Genomic DNA, 19,850 nt, shown 5'->3' with positions numbered 1-19,850 from the left:
TGCCTCCAGTGCTTTCTGCCAGAAAGAGATTATTTTAACCCAAAACATGATCTATTCCTAAACCTAACCCAGTAGGTTTGTTGCCTTAACCTAAGGAGATTTCTGACAGAAAGGGCAAAGTTCTCCCATGTGCATTATACTTAGTTCACTGAGCAGTTTCACGCAAAACTAAAAGGTACTTTGACAAACAAACTGCGACTGTCTTGACGTGCAAAATTATCTTTTAAATTGACAAACATCATAATGTGTAAATCATACAATTCAAACGGGATCAAGAAGATAATAATCTCTCGCCATTGACTACCATACATATTTTCTCTCTATAGCCATGGATGAGCCAGAAATCTGCTACATTATTACAGTATCTAGATTGTTGAGGATAATTGATTTGACTTAATTGATTTGACTTAATTGATTTGACTTCAGTGACTTAAGAAGTAGTCCACCTATCTCAATCAGGATCACATTTTTTCTGTTGACATGAGTCAAATCAATCTAAATGACATAGTTTTGCCAGCATATCTTGTTTTTTTTTTTATAAGTGAGACACCCTTGAAAGCTGTAAACACTTCATACTGTAGTAAGCAGAGGGTGAATAATAAATCCATGCATGTTGTCTGAGCTAAATGATACAGTCCCTCTAGTATGCCACAGCATGCTGCAGGTCTAATAGATGTGTAATTTAATACGGGAACTGAATCATGGCTTTGTGTTGAGGGTATACCGACACATTGCATATGTTTGCATTAACACTTCACCGCTTAAAGCTTAAGTCTGGCTTATGTCTGGATATTAGTTTTCGCAGCTCTCTTCAGCACATCACGTGTGCCTCCCTGTGAACACGTTGCTCCCTGTATACATACACCCTGTCGCCTCCTGTGAAACACAGTCTTCTCCGCCGCCGAGGAGCGTGTCGGCTGCAGTGTGAGTCGGTGACTTCATTAGAAGAGGATCACTGTCGGTGAAGCCTTGCGAAACAACAGGATCCTTCTGCCTCAATTTGTATTTTAGAATAATAAGTTAGAGAGACGTCTTTAAGGGAGAAGGTTGAAGCTTCGAGTTGGGTAAGTAGCATGATTTCCTCTGTCACAGAAAAAGCATGCGCCTATTGTTTTCTTGACAGTTTCTTTTCAGGACTACAATTAAGTAAAGTTGCAGCGATGTGATTTGAGATGACTTGTAAAGGCAGGTGATCGACCGAAACTGCCCCAGTTTAGGTGCGTTTTCGTCCACCTGTTTTTATGTGCACATTTTAAATTTGAGCGTGAAAACGTAAAAAATGTGTGAAACAAACACTGCAGGAAACTTTTTACGCTTGGCTGATGTTGAAATGGTGTATCGATAGAACAACAATATAAAAAAGTGCAATGAAAGCAGATTGAGAGAATTAATCATGACGCAGCCTATACGAAGCATGTGACTTAAACGTCACTGAAGAGACGAAACATGATGGTAAACCATATTAGGTCATATTACTTTATGTTTATGTCTTTTGCTTTTAATCCCTATATATATCAGTGTATGTATCAGATCTGTCTGGAGCCATGAGCAGACTGTAAAACATCAATTACATATTTACATAATATTTTATCATTTTCATGTTTGACTGACATCATGACACCACATTGCATCCCTTTCTTCTGTAATGTTTTAATGGCACATGAGAATTCCCTTCGGTCGAAGTTTTGTGTTTTTTTAATATTAAATCTATTAAAAAGGCTATATAATATTTATCTGGATGGAATCCTGGCTAGTGAAGCATCAACAAACACTTAACCAGCAGTGCACAGATGTACAGATGCTTATCACATTACTCAATATGTATTGACCAATTAACCTGAGTGCATGTGGTATTACCATTGCCCATAATTCAAAAGAGATCATGTGATTATCTTTGAACCCAGCACAAGTTTACACCCTGTTTCCTGGTGTATTAAACATCAGAGTGTGTTTGACGATGATCTGCAGTCGTTATCAGTCGCTTTCAAAGAGTTTGGCCCCCTAAAAGATATTGATTTGCTTTCATGCAGCTGATTCTCAACAGCGGCACACTTATGGATTACCCTACTGTCAAGAATCTTGACAGGTAGTCAAGGAAGTCACTACCCTTTAGTTAATGCAGCAATATTAATAAGGGTATTCTTAAATTCATATCGGACACCAAAAAAACATTTCTAATATTTAGTGTTAAAAGTGCACATTTTATTCAGCTTGAACACCAGGATTATTCACAAAAACCTCCCTCCTGTGTGGACTTGAATAGGTGATATTTTCTCATAGTGGCCCTGGAGAGAAGGCAGTTTAATAATTGTGTATACAGAATGTGGGTCATTAACAGTCTCTCTTGGAGCAAACAGCTCAGTCAGATACAAGCTTCAGAACAAACTGATGAAATGTTTTGACTGTTGTGTTTGAAATACTTGGCCCGGAGTCTCCACATGTGGGCTGCAGGCCATAATTGTTTACGGTCTTGTGTGTATATATATATATATATATATATATATATACAGTTCTGCTGAATGTCTATTAGATGAGCATGAAAGCCTTTATGTCATCATCTACAGCTACATTTCTTTATTGCAGAGGTCAAAGCTACGCTGTGGTTTGGTGTATGGAGGAGGAGTCCATTGGGAGTTTTCTTGTCACTGAATAAACATTCTGGCTTTTAAACGGTGTTACAACTGCTCTACTTTCTCTGACTCTATATTCCTCTCTCTCTCTCATCATGTCTTCACTCACAAGCAGACTAAACAAAATGAATGCAAATATCAGTTCTCTCATGCTGACACTCATTGCATTCCTAGTTTGCTCTCTATAGTAGGTGGTTACAATTTGTATTTCCGATTTATACTTTAAATATCACTATGTTTTGCAATGTGTTGACATTTGTCCGGAAACCTGTTGGCTGTCACATTATTGGTCAGAGTAGAATTTTAGACCTGTGGAACTTGCTTTATGTTTCTATGTCTCCAAGCTGGTGACAACCGTGTCCGGAGGCATTATGTTTTTGGGTCTGTCCGGTCCATTCTCATGAACCCGATTTTTCAGGAAAGTCTGGAGGGAATGTCTTCAGATTTGGCAAAAGCGGTAACCCAGACTCAGTGAGGAACTGATTAGAATTTTGTGGTCAAAGGTCAATGTGTTTGGTCATAACTCAAGAATTTGGATGATAATTATGACATTTTCACACAAATGTCAAATTGGATGAAACGATGAAGTGATGACATTTGGACAGACATGGATGTAAAGTGAATCATGACTGGTTGGCGGAGGCATACAACCGCAATGCGCAAATTCTAGTTTCACCTTATTTTAGTCCAAAGAAAATGCTATCCCCAATACATAGAACTTATAATGTCTGTGAATAATAGTGCTGTTCTAAACGAATACCATTACTATATACTATACTACTAATTGTTGTTGAGCAAAATGGGTGTGACAGATTTCTTAATCTAAATTCCTTCCAACAGTTGTGAGTGAGGAGACGCAGTCAATCATCTAAAGAGAAACCACAGCTCAGGCAAAGTACAGTAGGAGGCAGCCATGAAGAAAATGGACGACACATCTACAGGCAGCTGGACTCTAACCAACAACCCTACCTCCTCTGCAGGGAAGAACTCCTGCCATCCCAATCTGAAGGTACTGTACTCTCCTGACAAACCCGTGGTTTGACCTTTTGCCAAACCGTATTTGTTACAGTTCTTGAATATATAACAAAATCTTCACTAAATGGACGTCGTGAATTAAGGTTTGTTGTGTACTGGTAAATTTAGTCAAAACTGTGTCATATTGTAAATGGCTTTCCTAGTGGTGTGGTGTCAAATGTGTGCTGGAGCTCCTTTGTTTTCATGTTTTGTGTAAAGACAATACACACCTCCAATAATACAGAAAAATTGTATCTATATCAAACTCCGAAATACCATTACAGTATTTCCACAATTAATATTTCATATCTTGTAGAATGTGTTTTTGTTTTTTATCCAGTTTTTAAGTGGCAGAGAGAGAAATAGTACTGAAGTACAGTTACACAGGTAAAATGGGTTCAGCGTTATACACCAGAGAACATTCATAAGAACATGTATCATATGAAGTATTTCAGCCTGAAATGGCCATTCTTTGTCATTTGACTGGCCTCAAGGGGGGCACACAAATATCTCTGCAATTACTGGGATCACATGTATGTGAGCAGCACAGAGCGCACATGTTGATGAATGTACCCTCCTGTGTTTGAATATCTAAAAGCTATCCATGTCGCCATTTCTGCTACAGTGGGATTTTTTTCAAGCAAGTTGTTTAAACTGTCTAGCTGCTTAAGGCCGCTTAATTGTGAGTGTGTTGATCTAAATCAGTAAGTGTTTGAACACTTACTGAGCATTTGAGTTGAGCGTGCTTCGTGTTAGGAGGCCAAGTGGATGACCATGCAGCTCTCGCTAACCTTTGGACTGGGTATTAAGTTTTAAGTTTTAAGTATTAAGTGAGAAATTCCATAGACAAAGTGTGTGCTTAAGTGAAAGAGGTCAGATTGGACCTCTTTATTGGATTAGTTCGCACATTGGAGAAAAATTAAAAAGCTGCTTAGTGAAATACCAGGGCAACTACAAGAAACATGCCTTTTTATCCATGTGTGTTCTCCCTCCGTGTAATCTTACAATGAACCTCTAAGTGAGGTGCTTTGAATACAACATGCATTCTAGAGAAAGTGGTTTTGTCTCTTTGTAGCACACACGCGTTGCCTGAAAACCAGACGAATCTGCAGCCTCATGTTTTTGAGTCTGGCAAATTCATCTGGTCCCCTTCCGCTTTAGACAAATTTCCAGCAAATTGAGATTTGACGGGCCAATCACAACTGTAGAAAGAGTGCAACACTCCTTCAGTTAGCTCAGTGCTAGGTCACATGTATTCTTGCTCTAATTGGTTGTAGTTCTATTAAATTGTGTTAAATATATATAGATTTCATTTACACACATCTTTTTGTAAAACCACATTATGACAGCTGAAATAAAGCACAAAAGATGAGACAATGGTAAAGGTACGTTTTAAGATCTGACATGATGTTCCTCACACACCTCACCATCCATTGTTGCAAAAAGCAGTGAAGGCTTCTTTAAATGATGACGTCTGAAGAAAATGCAGACACCATGATGGTTGTGTAAGGTTTCTATATCAACATTATTAATGCAGTCAAATGAGACCCTTCGTGCCTCAGAATTCCCGCACAAGCATTATAACCACTTATGTTCTGTGGTATGAACGGCAATTATGCACTTGACATTAGAGCTAGGCCAGCCAGTTTACTAATCAGCTGCAGACCACCCAGGTGGTAGCCATAGCAACACTAACACCTTGTCATTTACATAATCTATAAACAAGAAGTGTTAAATGAATGCTGAGGAAATGTCATTCCACGCTTCCCGTTTTTAAGATTCTTGCTCAGCTCAGCTTGGACGAGCTTTGGGCCAAAGACAAATGGGGTTACAGTTCACATGATGAAGTTTTGAGTGCATTGCCGTCCGCTGTAGGAGCGATGCTGACAGATTTCTGGTGATGGAGATTTCCATAAGTATGCTGGTTTTTGAGCCACTCTTAACATACTATTAAGCCTGGCTGAAGGTCATTACTTATGTTATTTAGCATCTACTTAGCCAACATTACATGTGGTATGTGGCATGCTTGATTCTTCACCATCTGCTAATTAATTTGTGCGTTCAACATCTGTTTTCAGTTATTTGACCAAACCAAACCAAACCTGTGTGTCTCTTACTGCAGCGGTTTATAGAGTCCCTCACTCACTCATCTGTGAATTGTATTGAACATTTTAGAATACATTTTGATTTTGTTTTTGGTATGTGTCTTTAAAGTAGATTATTAATTATAACACCATTATTGTCAGAACCAGTGGTTTGTGAAGTCATAGTTGTTTATTAAATGGCAATGGAATAAATTAATTTGACTGAAAAAAATAGTTTTTTTTTTGCTACTGACTGTCAGTGTCCACAGGTGGCTTAGCTCAATACACTCTCTGGCCAAAGCTCTAACAGACAGCTTCTCCTTTTACAAATGTATATCTGCCTTACAAATTCACATCATACAGTACAAACATACACACTCACTCACTCGGAGAAAAACATGCACAAAGTCACAAGCTACTGCTTTTTTGTCACAAAATCCCAATATTCATTTTTCTTTCCAGAGTTTAACTCTCCTACTTTTTGTGTTTCCTTTCCACTGTGGCTCTGAGGTATTTGAACTACAGTGTTTGAACTGCCTGAACTAAATATAAAAATAATAACAATACAGGTTGATTTGTTCTTTTGAAATTAAAATGTAGAGGAAAAGTGCGGACCACATAGTTTGACACAACGTCTTCTCTTTCTGTATCTCTCTAGATGTTTCTTGCAGCATTGTCCTTTGCCTACTTTGCCAAGGCTTTAACTGGCAGCTACATGAAGAGCACAATTACACAACTAGAAAGGCGATTCGACATCCCCAGTTATCTGATCGGCATCATAGATGGCAGCTTTGAAATAGGTGAGTTTCTCAATTCCTTTTTGTCCATGTGTCTCTCTGTTAGCTGGCTAAATAGTTTTGAAGCTCTTCGATTGAGATACATTTTGATGCATTTAGATCCTTTATGTCTAATGTTTATAGTCTGTTATCCTTTGTTTATATTGTTATAGTTCGGTATATTAATAGTGTATTGTTAAATATTCTTCATGTTTATTCTATTTTTCTCTCTATCTATCTGGAAGCTACTGTAAGACAAGAATATGTCCCCAGCATGCCAGCAAGCTTGGCACCATATGCATCCCCTTTGAGCTTTGAATAGTCACAGTGGTCGCATACCTAATCAACTCCTAATGAGTGAATAATGCTTTTGTAGGCTTTGAATAGAGGGATTTTGTGATGGTTTTAGTAGTTGCACAACAGACTACGGACAAAACATATAAAAATGTCTGTGTATGCCTCAGATAAATCTTAATTTTCACGCTGACTTTGATCAAAATCTACACAGACCTCTTGTAGGGCTGTTGATACTATACAGGTACATTATATACAGACATTTTGTGAAAAGACAGATTGCAGTGATCGATATACAGTATGTAACATGCAGACACATAAAGAAATATCACAGAGCCCACGCTGCAGGATAAATACGTTTCTTGAAAAAGCTGCAGACTGTCTGCTATTATATCCTCAGTTCAAGCGAGCGTGCTTGTGGTATGGTTGTCTGAATAAAAAGACCTTTCCTCTGTATTTATATGTGTTGAGGGTAGCGATCTTACAGCTGTCAGCATAATCAAAACAAGACAGTAAGATACAGTAAGTATCAGGGTTTACAAGAGATTGCAGCCGTCTATAATCTTTAGGATTTAGAATAGGATTTATTCAGACTTATTTTTTTTAAATGAGTTAGATGTTCTTAGATACTTTGTATTTCGCAGACCTTTTCTCGTATACGTATATACAATATGTATGGAATACAGCCTTTGAAGAATACTACACTAATTAAAATTCCCTCAACAGTAGGTCTCATATTTTATTGCTTTTCTGATCATCTTAACCTTGCAGGGAATTTGTTGGTCATTGCCTTTGTGAGCTATTTTGGTGCCAAACTCCACCGACCTAAGATCATCGCAATTGGATGTATCTTGATGTCTTTTGGGACCTTTTTGATCGCCATGCCTCATTTCATCATTGACCGGTAGGCAAAGTGTCATGTCTGTATGCAATCACTGCAGCTGACAAACTCTGCGCATGATGATTTTTGTCTTCAAGCATCGTAAACAAAATGTAGTGACAGTATCCCTTGCACTTTGACAATTATATATGTATTTGTGCTTAACATTGTGAGTATCTGATACCGGATGCTTTCTCCCTTCCCTTGTTTAACAGTCAAATTGGTATTTTGTACGCAGCTATAAGATCGAAACATCAGTTAGATGGTCTGTGAATTCAACCAATAACCTCTCTCCATGTCCAGCAAGCTCACCTGAGTCCACCAGGGCTGGTGACAGACCTGCTATACTGCCCTCTAGAGGTAAGAGTGGGATTAGTGCGCTTGGTCAAAAACACATTGCTTATTTCTTTATTCACAATTTGCCAAATTACCAATACTATTTGTGTATTGTTTCCAATACAATACCAGACAGATCCCAAGACAGGATTTAGACCACCACAGTAAACTAGTCTATTTTGACATTGCTGGAGTTGTCTCGATGTGATGTGTAAGACCAAAACTAGCTTTCTTACCATGGTTAATAAGAATAACAAGAATGTAGTAATATTGAAGAGGCAGGCAAAGCATGTATTAAGTTCATTGTATTTTTTGTTCATATTTTGTACATTTTTGAAGGTTTGAATTTTTAATTCAAATTTTTCCTATTTCATTTTGAACTGTAGGCTGTGAGCGAGAGTCCAGTGTTTCAATGTGGGTCTATGTTTTTCTGGGAAATGTCCTGCGTGGGATTGGAGAGACTCCAGTGCAGCCTTTGGGCATCTCCTATATTGATGACTACGCACAGTCAGAGAATGCTGCCCTCTATATTGGTAATGCATTTTACTCATTTACTCATACTTACTATAGCGTTGCACCGTACCAAGATTACTTCATAATCAATGTAATTCATTCAGGAATGGATTTTCTTTGAATTTGTATAATTGAATAAAAGGGTTTTATAAGCAGCTAAGAAAGAATTGCGTTTTTCAGTATGTATTAGTAGGCATATAGGATGTACTAAGGATTCATTGGGAGTAGGTGAAAACATGTTTAATACTGCTTAAAGCACTAGAATTACCGCCTCATGGTTGTACGGCACCGCCAACAAGTTATGTTGCTCTTTACATTCATGTCTGTCCAAAGTGTCATCACTTCATCATTTTCCAGACATTTATGTGAAATTGTCATAATTAGCATCTGAATTATTGAGTTATAGCCAAAAACATGTGAGGTTTTGTGAGGTTACAGTGACCTTTAAGGTCCAAAATCTAATCTGTTCATCCTTGAGTCCAAGTGACTGTTGAAGAAATTCCCTCCATCGTTCTTGAGGTATCACGTTCACGAGAATGGTATACGTCCAGACGGACAACCTGAAAACATAATGCCTCCGACTGCGGCTGTTGCCAGCGGGGAGGCATACAAATAGACTTAAATTGACTGCATTATTCAATGGAATGTCTTAAAGTACCAAATAAAAATAAATCTTAAAAGTCAAAAAATTGCAGAATTGAGTCCAAACATTTCATGTTTTGTTTGTATGCTAGGAGGTGTTGAATGCAGTTAAATGAAAATACACGTCTTTGTTGGATATTCTAGGATGTGTCCAAACTATATCAATCATCGGTCCTGTCTTTGGGTACCTGCTGGGATCGCTGTGTGCCAAGATCTACGTTGACATTGGTTATGTGGACATGGGTGAGTAAAGCTGTCATCTCTCTGATAAGTTGTTCATAATTTGTTCACACTGCAGAAATGCACTCGCACTCCCCTGTGGGGAGTTGGATTTAGAAATTGGCTGTTGTACACAATGGTGTTAAAGCTGTGTAAGACACAATGCACCTGGCAAGAGGAAATGAATTAGGGCAGGGTAAGTCCTGTGATACAGTGTAATCTGACTGGGAAACACTTTGAAGTCAGGAGACGTCTCTTTGGTTCTGAACTGTGGCATTTGAATGTCTACCGCAGTCTAAAGTTTATAGCGTATATGAAGCTCGTTGAAACGGACTTGCCTTGCCGTAAAAAGCAATATAACTAAAAGCAATTTACATTTTGTGTAAACATACTTATAGTAAATGGTAAGCAAATGAAACAAATTGAATCCGCATCCTGTCCTGAGATGGTTCTTTTCTCGTCCCAGAGACGGTGACCATCACCCCTGGTGATGCCCGCTGGGTGGGGGCATGGTGGCTGGGCTACCTGATCGCTGGTACCATCACCCTCATGTCTGCTGTTCCTTTCTGGTTCCTGCCTAAATCACTGCCCATGCCTGTGGATAAACACGATACCAGCTGCACTCCAGAGCAAACCAGGTTTATCAAAGATTCCCCAACCATGGAGCACAAGTTCAGACCTGAGGAGCCGGCTAATTTACATCAGATGGCCAAAGGTATGATTATAGTCGCAGCAAGTTGTAATGTTGGAAGATTTGAATGTTAAGTAATGGCATCGTAATCTGAATGCAGTGCGGGGAATTTTTAGTGATGTTAAAACTTATTTTGCAACTACTTTCTTCATTTCCTTTATTAACCCATAGTACTTACATTTCTACCACAACCAAACTTCTTAAAGAAATGTGTTTCTTCTTATGAATTTAAATTGTCCTCAGAACACTCCAATTAATCAAAAGCTTCGTCCTTTTAAGCATGTTTGAGGGTGTACTTTTGAAGACCATATACTTGTTATAAAGGCAGTAATCTGTGAATTAAGAAAAACATAAAACAAATTCTCACATGACATTTCAAGTGGTTTTCATAAACCTCCCCACACAGAATTTCTACCCACATTGAAGAGTCTCCTTGGAAATCCGGTTTACATCACTTTTTTATGCGTGACCATCATTCAGTTCAACTCTCTCATCGGGATGGTCACCTACAAACCAAAATACATCGAGCAACACTACGGCCAGTCAGTGTCAAAAGCCAATTTTCTCATGGGTAAGCAGAGTGTTTTGATAATTCATAGTGTTTACCTTGTTTGGATGACTTTTGTTGGGTTATTTTATCCTTGTAGATGATTTACATGTTTGTCCAAAGCCTGTGTTGCTTCATAGAAAGAAAAGTATTAAAGGATGCAAAGTCATATGATCTACATGGTCATCATAAGAGTTTCATGAGCCAGCTTTTGATGATTTTTTTTTTTATGCTCCAACTCCCACATCCCTCTTCAGGAAACGCTGCAGCTTCCATGTGCCAGTCAGGTTTACTGAAATCATTGGACAGTTTGGCATTTGTTTTTTTTAAAAAGCACACAGAGTAATGAGACCAGTTATAAGGTCAATGTTATGGAATTGGAGATGATGTAATAACAGCGTTTTCCTCCACATAACAGAATGAGTGAGGAGGGTGTTGCATGATGAGAAATGCATTTCTATCCTCTCTGCCAACAAAAGTCATTTCATCGTTTACAACATGACTGCAGTACACTTTACATGGAATATGAATGAGCTTACTTTCATATGAATGAGTGCTCTTTCTTTGATCCCTTTTGGGGAGCGATGTTGCTGCCTGGTGTTGCTTATTCCTGTTGTTTCTTGACAAATCTGTTTATATTCTCCGGCTTGGCAAGGCATGATCAACATCCCGGCTGTGGCCCTTGGTATGTTCTCTGGAGGGGTCGTCATGAAGAAGTACAAGCTGGGTATCATGGGAGCAGCTAAATTCACCTTTGGGACCTCGTTGCTGGGCTACTTCCTGTCGCTCATTTTCTTAGTCATGGGCTGTGAGAACTCCAAGGTGGCAGGCATCACAGTCTCATATACCGGGTATGTGATGTCTCGATGCATTTCCCTCATGTGTGTAGGGTAAGGTAAACAAAGGTTAAAAAACATTCAAAAGAAGGAGCTAGGTTTGGATTTAGGGAAATTCTACAATAAATCAGTACAGCTGAGACACTTTCTGTGTCTCTATTTTCATATCCCATGCACATTGATGTGGTTGTGGCTTCCATATTTGATACATTTTTTAAGAGAGCTGTCAATAATATATGCATATTCTTCATGTTGTCACATGCAGAGTGGAAGGCTTGTCTTATCAGGAACAGTCTCTCTCCTCTGACTGTAACTCGGGTTGCTTGTGCTCAAGAAGGGAGTGGGATCCGGTGTGTGGGGAGAACGGGATCACCTACATGTCCCCCTGCTTGGCTGGATGCACCTCCTCCACTGGGGCCGGCAGAAATACGGTCAGACACCCACCACTCATTTCATGCCACATCCATATTTCTCAGTTTAACTGTTGACTAACAAATGCAGCTTAATATTTGGGCTTAATTGCTGAGATTCTTTCCTATCATGCCTACGGATGCCAACAGAGTAGCACATGACATTTCAGTTGTATTGGCATGACTATTTTCCCTCAAGACAAAAAGTGTTTCCTGCTGTGCTGCAGCTCATCTATCATTCTTCTTTGTTAGGTGTTTGACAATTGTAGTTGTGTATTTCTGGCTGACACCCAACAAGGCAACTCAACGGCCACTCTGGGCCAGTGTCCACGCAGAGACAGCTGTGACAAAATCTTTCCTTACTTCCTGGCTCTGTCTGTGCTCAGCTCCTTCATCATCTCTCTTGGGGGAACACCCGGCTTCATGCTGCTTGTCAGGTCCGTCGACAACCCCCCTTGTGGAGTCACTAGACTCATTACACATGCAGCCTGTTGTTGGAGCGATACATCATGTTGGCATTCTTGAAAAGATGACACTTCCTGCCGTATCAGAACAATTTAATCATTTAGTATTATCAGTGGAGATATTTTCAGAAGTTTGCTTTATAATATTTTTACTTTTGTGCCTTCAAGTGTAAATCATTGTTTTTCTCAAAGCGTTGCAAGGTTTAAGAGTTGAGTCTCCTTAAACCCCTCAGTCTTGTCTCTATAGGTGCATTAAGCCTGAGCTAAAATCCCTTGCTCTTGGAATCTACACGTTGGCCACTCGCACCCTCGGTGAGAACCGTGTGTGTGTGTGTGCGTGTGTGGAAATTCTTACTTGAAAATCATCATTAAATATTAATAAAAATGTTCAGGATCCTACGTGAACCGTTTTTATCACCAAGTATTTTAGAAACCTATTTTCTTTTTGAAAAGCATCACTATAATCTTTGCAATAAGTACACCAATAACACCCTTAATGTGCTCTTTGTTTAAAGTAACAAGTTATTTTGAATTTTGAACAGCTGGAATACCTGCCCCAATATACTTTGGAGCCATTATCGACACAACGTGCCTCAAATGGGGAATCAAGATGTGTGGAGGAAGAGGAGCATGCAGAATATACAACACCTCAGCTTACAGGTAATTTGATCTGTAGGGCTTTTGTTATAAAATGCTGTGTGTAAATATCCACTAGGATGCCTTCTACAACTAAAGTTTACTTTCAAACATAACAAAACATCTATAACCAAGTTACATGCCCTGCATGGCTGCAATGCTTATAAACAAAATGATTCGATGGATTAAAAATAGAGAAACAATGTTGCTATTGTTAGACCCTTACCACTAGTGGTACAAATGTACAACGCATATGTACAATGCTTTTTTTTTTTTTTTTTTTTGCAGGATGGTGTACCTGGGCCTGACTCTGGGCTTAAGGACAATCTCCTTCCTTCTCTGTATTTCAGGCTTTTCTCTACTCAAAATACATATAAAGGAGGAGGAGAAAAATGCTCCGACCAATGGGAGTGCAGAGTTGGAGTCACTAAGGAAAGAAGAGAAGAGTTCCATACACTGTGAGCCGTTTATACTGGCCTCGGACTGCAATCCCGACAGAGAGACTCACTTGTGAGCCTCAGCACAAGCTCTTCTCTTCTGACTCCGCTCTATGGAGCATCTCAGTCAGATGCATAGAGAAACACAAACTGTGGACACTTTTAATAGCATTCAGAGTATATATTTGAACGGGATTTGTGGAGATGACGAGTCATTCTTAAAACAAAATATACTATTTCTGGAATATGTGTTTTTCATGATTGGAAGACTTTTGTAGAAAACAAGAATGTAATTCTGCTGTATTTTCTAGGTTGGTCTTCGTTTTTATGAATAAATTAGATGAAATGCATTTTGGGATTCAACATATATATATTAAAGGTGCAGTGTATAGAATCTGGCGGCATTTAGAGGTGACGTTGCAGATTTCAGCCAACTGAAACTTCCCCTGTGTGCCAAACGTGTAGGAGAACTACGTTGGCTGACGCAAAAATGCAAAGTTAGTGTCTTCTGTGAACAAATAAGGTCAACAAGCAGATCAACGCTTAAGCAGCACAGCAGCAGCTAAAAGACTTTCCCGTTGGCAAACTGGGGAACTTCCTGTACAGATGTAACAAAAAGCATCCCTTCACTTAGATTAAACCATTGTTTGTGTTGCTGTGGTATCAGCCTTTTCAGGGACTTCATTTTTTACATCACCATGACAATAAGAGACACACTTTCTGGGGTTTAAAATGTTTATTTGTCATGTTCATATACCAACCAAACTGTCACAAATGTCGGTGGCAGGAAATGCCAGGCCAACTCTAAATTTTTTGTCAAATTATGCATATTAAGGTTTTAAGGTAGATCTATCATTCCAGGATGCTTAGTAAACACTATTTCATTATTATCTGTTAAAACAAAGACGCTGATAATCAGCACATCAAGTCAAGGGACAAGTGTGCTTATCTCACTGAAATAAATGAACATGGCCTACTGTTTGTTTAATCTCATCAATTAAAATATGTGCCTCAGTTTAATATAAAATTTGTAAAAGATAATACAAACCTCTGGTGGCCCACTGCATATGGCACACAGTTTTAGTGTCATGAGTAAAGAGGAGGAATATGAAAACAATTGTCACTGTGTTCCTGTGGTTACTGATCCTTTTTGTCTGCAGGACTCTGGAGATTCTGTGGATCAAGTACAAGATTAAAAACTCTTAATACACTCCAGTATTAGGTGGGTTAATATATACAATATGTAGCTTGTGATTTTGTATTTGCATGCGTGTGTGAGTGTGTACGTGTATACTATACCTGGAGTTGATGATGTTCAGTCAATAGTCTGTCATACTCTTGTGCCAAACCTTTGGCCTGCCTCCTCATGGCCTCCACTTCAGCATGAGACTTGCGCACAGCTGCACACACAAACAGTGCTTCATCTATCAATTGCTCTTCATATCATCAATGCCCCTTAGAATTAGCTTCTAGTGTTTTATATTCTTTTCTCATAATTATAGCTTTTCATGAACATTTTATTATAAGAACATTTCTTTATTTTTAAAAAGTTGAACTGCAGATCAACCTGTATGAAGCAAGTGATGATCACTCACCCTCCTCAGCAACCTTCACTTGATCTGCCAGCTTCTCAGCTTCCAGCTTCAGTTGCTGTTTTTTTACTGACATGGATTTTTCCTCATCCAGGAGAGCCTGAGCACAAAATATTCTCCTTGATTACCAACAGCAGACAACAGAGCACATATAGAATACAAATCACAGAAACAGTCCTCTGTGAAAATACAGTATGTAACAATGCTTACACACTTTAAAAAGGTGTACATGAGTCACAAAAATGCAAAGTAATGTTATACTAAATGTACAATATGAATTGCAGTAGATATTACACATTGGGGAAGTTGAGGAAAAGAACAGGCTTTAGGACTACTAGACAAAAAGAGCTTTAGTTCTGCCGTCAGACTCTGATTAACTCTTACTTTTGTGAGCATCAAGTTGTCGTCCTGGTGCAGCTTGGCTGCTTTGACAGCACTGTCCATCTGTGCCTGAAGACCTGCACTGTTCTCCCCCGTGACAGCAACCTGGTTTAGCAAGGTGACAATCCGACGCATGACACTGTGATGGAGGACAGGAAGAGATGAGAACCGGAAGAAAAGAAGACGGGGGGCCTCAGAAAGTGAAGTGGACAGTTGTGTGGAATGGTAATGTTTGTCTTTGACGAAGGTCCCAAACACTTAAGCTGAATAAATGTGGAAGGAAATAACACTAACAGCCAGAGGAAGAGAGAGAAGCCAGATATGTAGAGGTTCCTCTGGGCTCTGAACAGCTTCATATGGACATTGTCGTACAAATTTGGGTTTACCGTGGCATCGTGCATGGGCTCAGGACCTGAGTACTTCTGCACCTCACGGAGAGCATCTGAGGGTGGGCAGGGGGACAGAAGCATGAATGAGCTGTCAGTGTACTCAGTGTTATTCAATGTCAGCCATAGCAGGTTGCTTACCGAGGAAGAGAACAATGAGAATCATGATCATGGTAAAAAAGCATTTGTTCCAATATGGAGATAACCAGTTCCATATTCTCCAGCTGAAAACTGAACGCCATCTACAAAGTATAGGTAAAAAGGCCATTGTGGGTGAAACATAATACACATTAGATCTACCCTGGAAGGACATGCATGCACTCTGCTGGTGATTTGTGTGAAGTGGCTCTTTCATTTTTCTTATTTACAATCAGACTCTTGCATAGGACCTTTTGTTTTTAAATTATTGGTTCAGAAAATGGGCCTCTGCACAGGAAGCTGAGGACGAGTTGCTGAATGAACTTTTGATCATGTTTTGGGTTTGTGAGTTAAATTGCAGTACCTCCGTGCCGATATGACGGGTATACACAAGATTAGGTTGACTGCTATCTCTACATAGAGGAAGAAAGCCACAGCAGTCCACTGGAGAGTCATTGTGACTGGGATTTCCTGAGGAGATATACAGGTTTCATTAGCTCCATGTATACAATTTATTACATATCTGGATTGCATATTTCAAAGCACAACACAGCAAAATAAGTAGTAGCAAGATAGTAGCAACTAACGTTAAATTACAACAGCAATCATTCCCCCATAAACAAATGGCATTGGAAGAATACATACTAAACTATATACAGTATATTGTACTATATGCTACTCATATTGTAAAGTTAGCACACAAATGTTTCTGTAAGACTGCTACATGAAACAGGCAATCTGCAGCTATTTGCTATTTAAAGGCATTTACCTCTAAATATATTCGTACTCCTCAGCATTAGTATGAGTGGCTTATTCTGGAGGAGGTCAATCTATTCCAAGCAATGAACAGAGTTGCTGCCTTACCAGACAAAGTTGTGCGATCAGAAGAATGGGAAAGTCCAGACACGCATGCGCTCACACACATTTACAACAGCTGCTGGTGAGCATATAAGGGGATGCAGAATTCTCCACTGTCGATATCATTGGTCTGCCACTTTGGATTTGTTAAAGATCACAACTTAACTGATCAATCTAACCAAAGGGTTTGATTTCAGTTAGGAATGAGTGCAAGACTTGTCTTACATGATTTCTTCTTCTACTCCACTTTGTCTTTTGTCTGAGTGTGTTTGTTGATGTCTTCTCATGTTTCATGTCATGGTACAAAAATAGTCATGTGAGGGAGGGACACTCAGTCTCTTTTTTAAAATAATAATTAAGCCTTGGTGTTCATTACTTATCCCTAAAACCACTAAAATAAACAAGCACACATTTTTCTATATCTCTTCGGTTATGCTGTTATTCGGACTGGGCTTTTTCTGCCCAGAAGAAGCGAAACAAATGTCCACAAGAGGGCGATGGTTATCCAATGACATAATATAGCTTTAGCACAGCGGCTGGAAGCAGCAAGTCCTGTGTTTTTTGCAGTTATTGAAGTGAATTCAATCCAAATATTCCCTGTGTGTCAAAGAGATATACAAACAGCTGACAGTGTGGATAAAAGGCTCACTGTGTACATACACACCAGCTGACTATAAATAGTTGTCACTGAAATAGCAGATATAAACTCATTACAAAAGCGTATTCATTACAAAAAGACTTGAAAGGATTGCTCTTTTTGTGACTTTGTGCGCCTTTTGAAAAGGAACACAAACCTCTATTGGCTTGCTCATCTTGCACATGAACAGATGAATTGCATGGGTGTTGCGCATCAATAACAGAGACTGAGGGAATTCTGGAGTGCAGCCTTCAGTACACTCTTCTTCCTTTTCAAAAATGAGTTTTTGTTTTGTTTCTTTCACCGAATTCAGCTCCAATGACTGATCTGTGTGTTTTCCCCCTCTGCGCTGTATTCAGCTTGCAGAGTGTATTCACACGGGCTTCCTCTGTGAAAGAGACTGATGGCTGCTATCCTCTTTGACTGCATGTCTCAGGAGTGCTGAGGAGCAAAATGTTTACAGCTGCACCCTGTGATGGCTTTTTGAGAGTGGCCAAATGACTGTAGCAGAAACTGAATGCGCTTTGATTGCTCCCCTCTCCTCACCATCTCTGAGGTCGCAGCTCAGGAGACTGAAGAGTCATTACAGCAAAATGCCTGCAATAAGCAGATGGTCAGGCTATGGTGATAGTGTGCTCGCTGGCGTGTTGTAACCTGTGAGCTCCATTCATTTTAGTTATTGCCTGTCTGTACACATTTGACAGGTACAGTAGTCAATGCGACAATGCATATGGACTTCATAAATGATCTCTTAAATATTACATATACGGTTGTTTTGATGCAGGGAAGTATGCACAAACTCCTGCCTGCTTTGTGAACCAAGGGCATTCTGCCAACTGAGGAAATATAGGCCCTATTGAGTATGTTGTGTGTAACATGAGGTCTACACTGTGCTGCTTGTGCCCAGAATGCCTCCACAGAGAGGCGACCAACTTTTCTCATGTATATCACAATCCCTCACCTTGTCCCAGAGGAGTAGCACACTACCCTGCCAAGGATTTCTCATTTCAGCTGCTTGTATCCTTGGATCTTATCATCCCAGTCACTACACAAACTTGTGACTGAAGGTTGGAACATAAATCAACTTGTAAATTGAGAGCTTTGCCTTCAGGCTCAGGTTCTTTTGCGACTATAATGGCATGGCATCCCATACCTTATGAAATTTGATACTATTCTGACCTATCTCAGCTACTATGTTGTCCTCATTTGTGAGTAACTCAGTTAGGCCTACATATAGGGTATTATCATGAGCTCCATATTTGTCACTAATGGTGCCAAGAGTGGACTTTCTTTGGGGCCCAAATGAGCAAACACCCCCAGGTGACATAAAGAGAACTTGTTTTGGTCACTTACATGCAAACTGTACTCACATGAGTTCCTTCAAAGTGCACTTTCTTTCTTTCTTGTCCTGAGACATCTAGTCCATGACCTTACCAAGAGCTATTGCCTCTGCAACTGCAAAGTTTGTAGATTTTCTGGCATGTTGGTACTTGTGGGTGAGACCTGGAAAGAGGACACACATACTGCAAGAGAGGCAAAATACCAGCACACCATTCGCATCGAGAGACGAGACAATGAAACCACACACAGAGAGGGAGAGGGAGACAAGGATATCATTCACAAACATGGCGACAGACAAAAGGTGAGGACATGCCTCCAGGAGGAAGAAGATCCAGAGGCCAAACATCTGGAGTGGGGCACCAACAGACAAGGTGGTATTGCTTGGCCATATTGTTACCACCTTGTTAATGTGCAACATAATGCTTACTGGACAAGGTAAAGCGGCTAGCCTAAAATTGGAACTTTTCGAAGGAGTCAGTGGTTTTCTCTTTGACTGACCCCTTTGCCTGCAGCACATACACTAGAGTTGAATGACATGAACAATGTGCAAGCCTAAAACTAGTACTGTAATTCTTGTCCTTGGCGCATGTCTAAACCTGCATGCTGCTGGAATTTACCAGCCAGCCACAGGTGTGTGAAGATGGATCCAGACCAACCACCCATATCTGCTGGGCTTTCTCTGGAGCTGCATCCTGAGCTGAGGAGAGCCTTGGACTCAGGAACTATAAAAACACTGGACAAAACAGAAAGCACGTGGTACATTCCGCTGTGAAAGAACTAAGATCACATACATCGCATACAGATTGTGAAATTAAAAGACTCGGATTAAAGCCCATCAACAGTGAGGACACATTCAAACAGGTCAGTGTTTTAGCTAAAGTTAGCTGTTTGGCTAACTGTAACTTTGGTTGGTTGCTTGTTTACTTCCTCCAGGGTTTCAGTGTTTGTTTGTTGTTAATTGTGTGTTCATGAAAACGCAGAGTAACATGTTTTATTAGTGTTACATATAGCCTAACTTTCATGTAAAACGAGCTACAAACATGCACATATTATTTAGATCTTAACTGTCATTACCATACACTACAACTAGTTGATGCTTTACTTGTAA

General features: G+C 39.6%; 2 protein-coding genes across 3 annotated transcripts; one reads left to right on the top strand and one right to left on the bottom strand.

The window, feature by feature from the left end:
• Positions 1-921: 921 nt before the first annotated feature.
• On the top strand, positions 922-14,424 carry LOC116396144 (solute carrier organic anion transporter family member 1C1-like). Its single transcript, XM_031870572.1, has 15 exons — positions 922-1,064; positions 3,471-3,639; positions 6,387-6,528; positions 7,570-7,702; positions 7,917-8,038; positions 8,401-8,547; positions 9,314-9,412; positions 9,855-10,103; positions 10,486-10,650; positions 11,282-11,477; positions 11,728-11,893; positions 12,125-12,309; positions 12,584-12,648; positions 12,879-12,996; positions 13,261-14,424. The coding sequence occupies exons 2-15, from the start codon at positions 3,544-3,546 to the stop codon at positions 13,484-13,486; spliced, it is 2,109 nt and encodes a 702-aa protein (XP_031726432.1). The 5' UTR covers positions 922-1,064; positions 3,471-3,543; the 3' UTR covers positions 13,487-14,424.
• On the bottom strand, positions 14,137-16,789 carry LOC116396153 (B-cell receptor-associated protein 29). 2 transcript variants are annotated; one of them, XM_031870593.1, is made up of 8 exons: positions 16,771-16,789; positions 16,271-16,377; positions 15,910-16,010; positions 15,677-15,824; positions 15,386-15,521; positions 15,005-15,101; positions 14,709-14,809; positions 14,137-14,582 (listed from the first exon to the last, which is right to left on the bottom strand). In XM_031870593.1, the coding sequence occupies exons 2-8, from the start codon at positions 16,360-16,362 to the stop codon at positions 14,547-14,549; spliced, it is 711 nt and encodes a 236-aa protein (XP_031726453.1). In that variant the 5' UTR covers positions 16,363-16,377; positions 16,771-16,789; the 3' UTR covers positions 14,137-14,546. The 2 variants fall into 2 exon arrangements, with proteins under 2 accessions (XP_031726453.1, XP_031726444.1); XM_031870584.1 differs by having other exon boundaries at positions 16,676-16,786.
• Between the last annotated feature and the right edge of the window lie 3,061 nt (positions 16,790-19,850).

Source organism: Anarrhichthys ocellatus, unplaced genomic scaffold, assembly GCF_004355925.1.
Source record: "Anarrhichthys ocellatus isolate YVR2014 unplaced genomic scaffold, GSC_Weel_1.0 scaffold2, whole genome shotgun sequence".
NCBI lineage: Eukaryota > Metazoa > Chordata > Actinopteri > Perciformes > Anarhichadidae > Anarrhichthys > Anarrhichthys ocellatus.
This window is presented reverse-complemented; position numbering and strand designations above follow the sequence as displayed.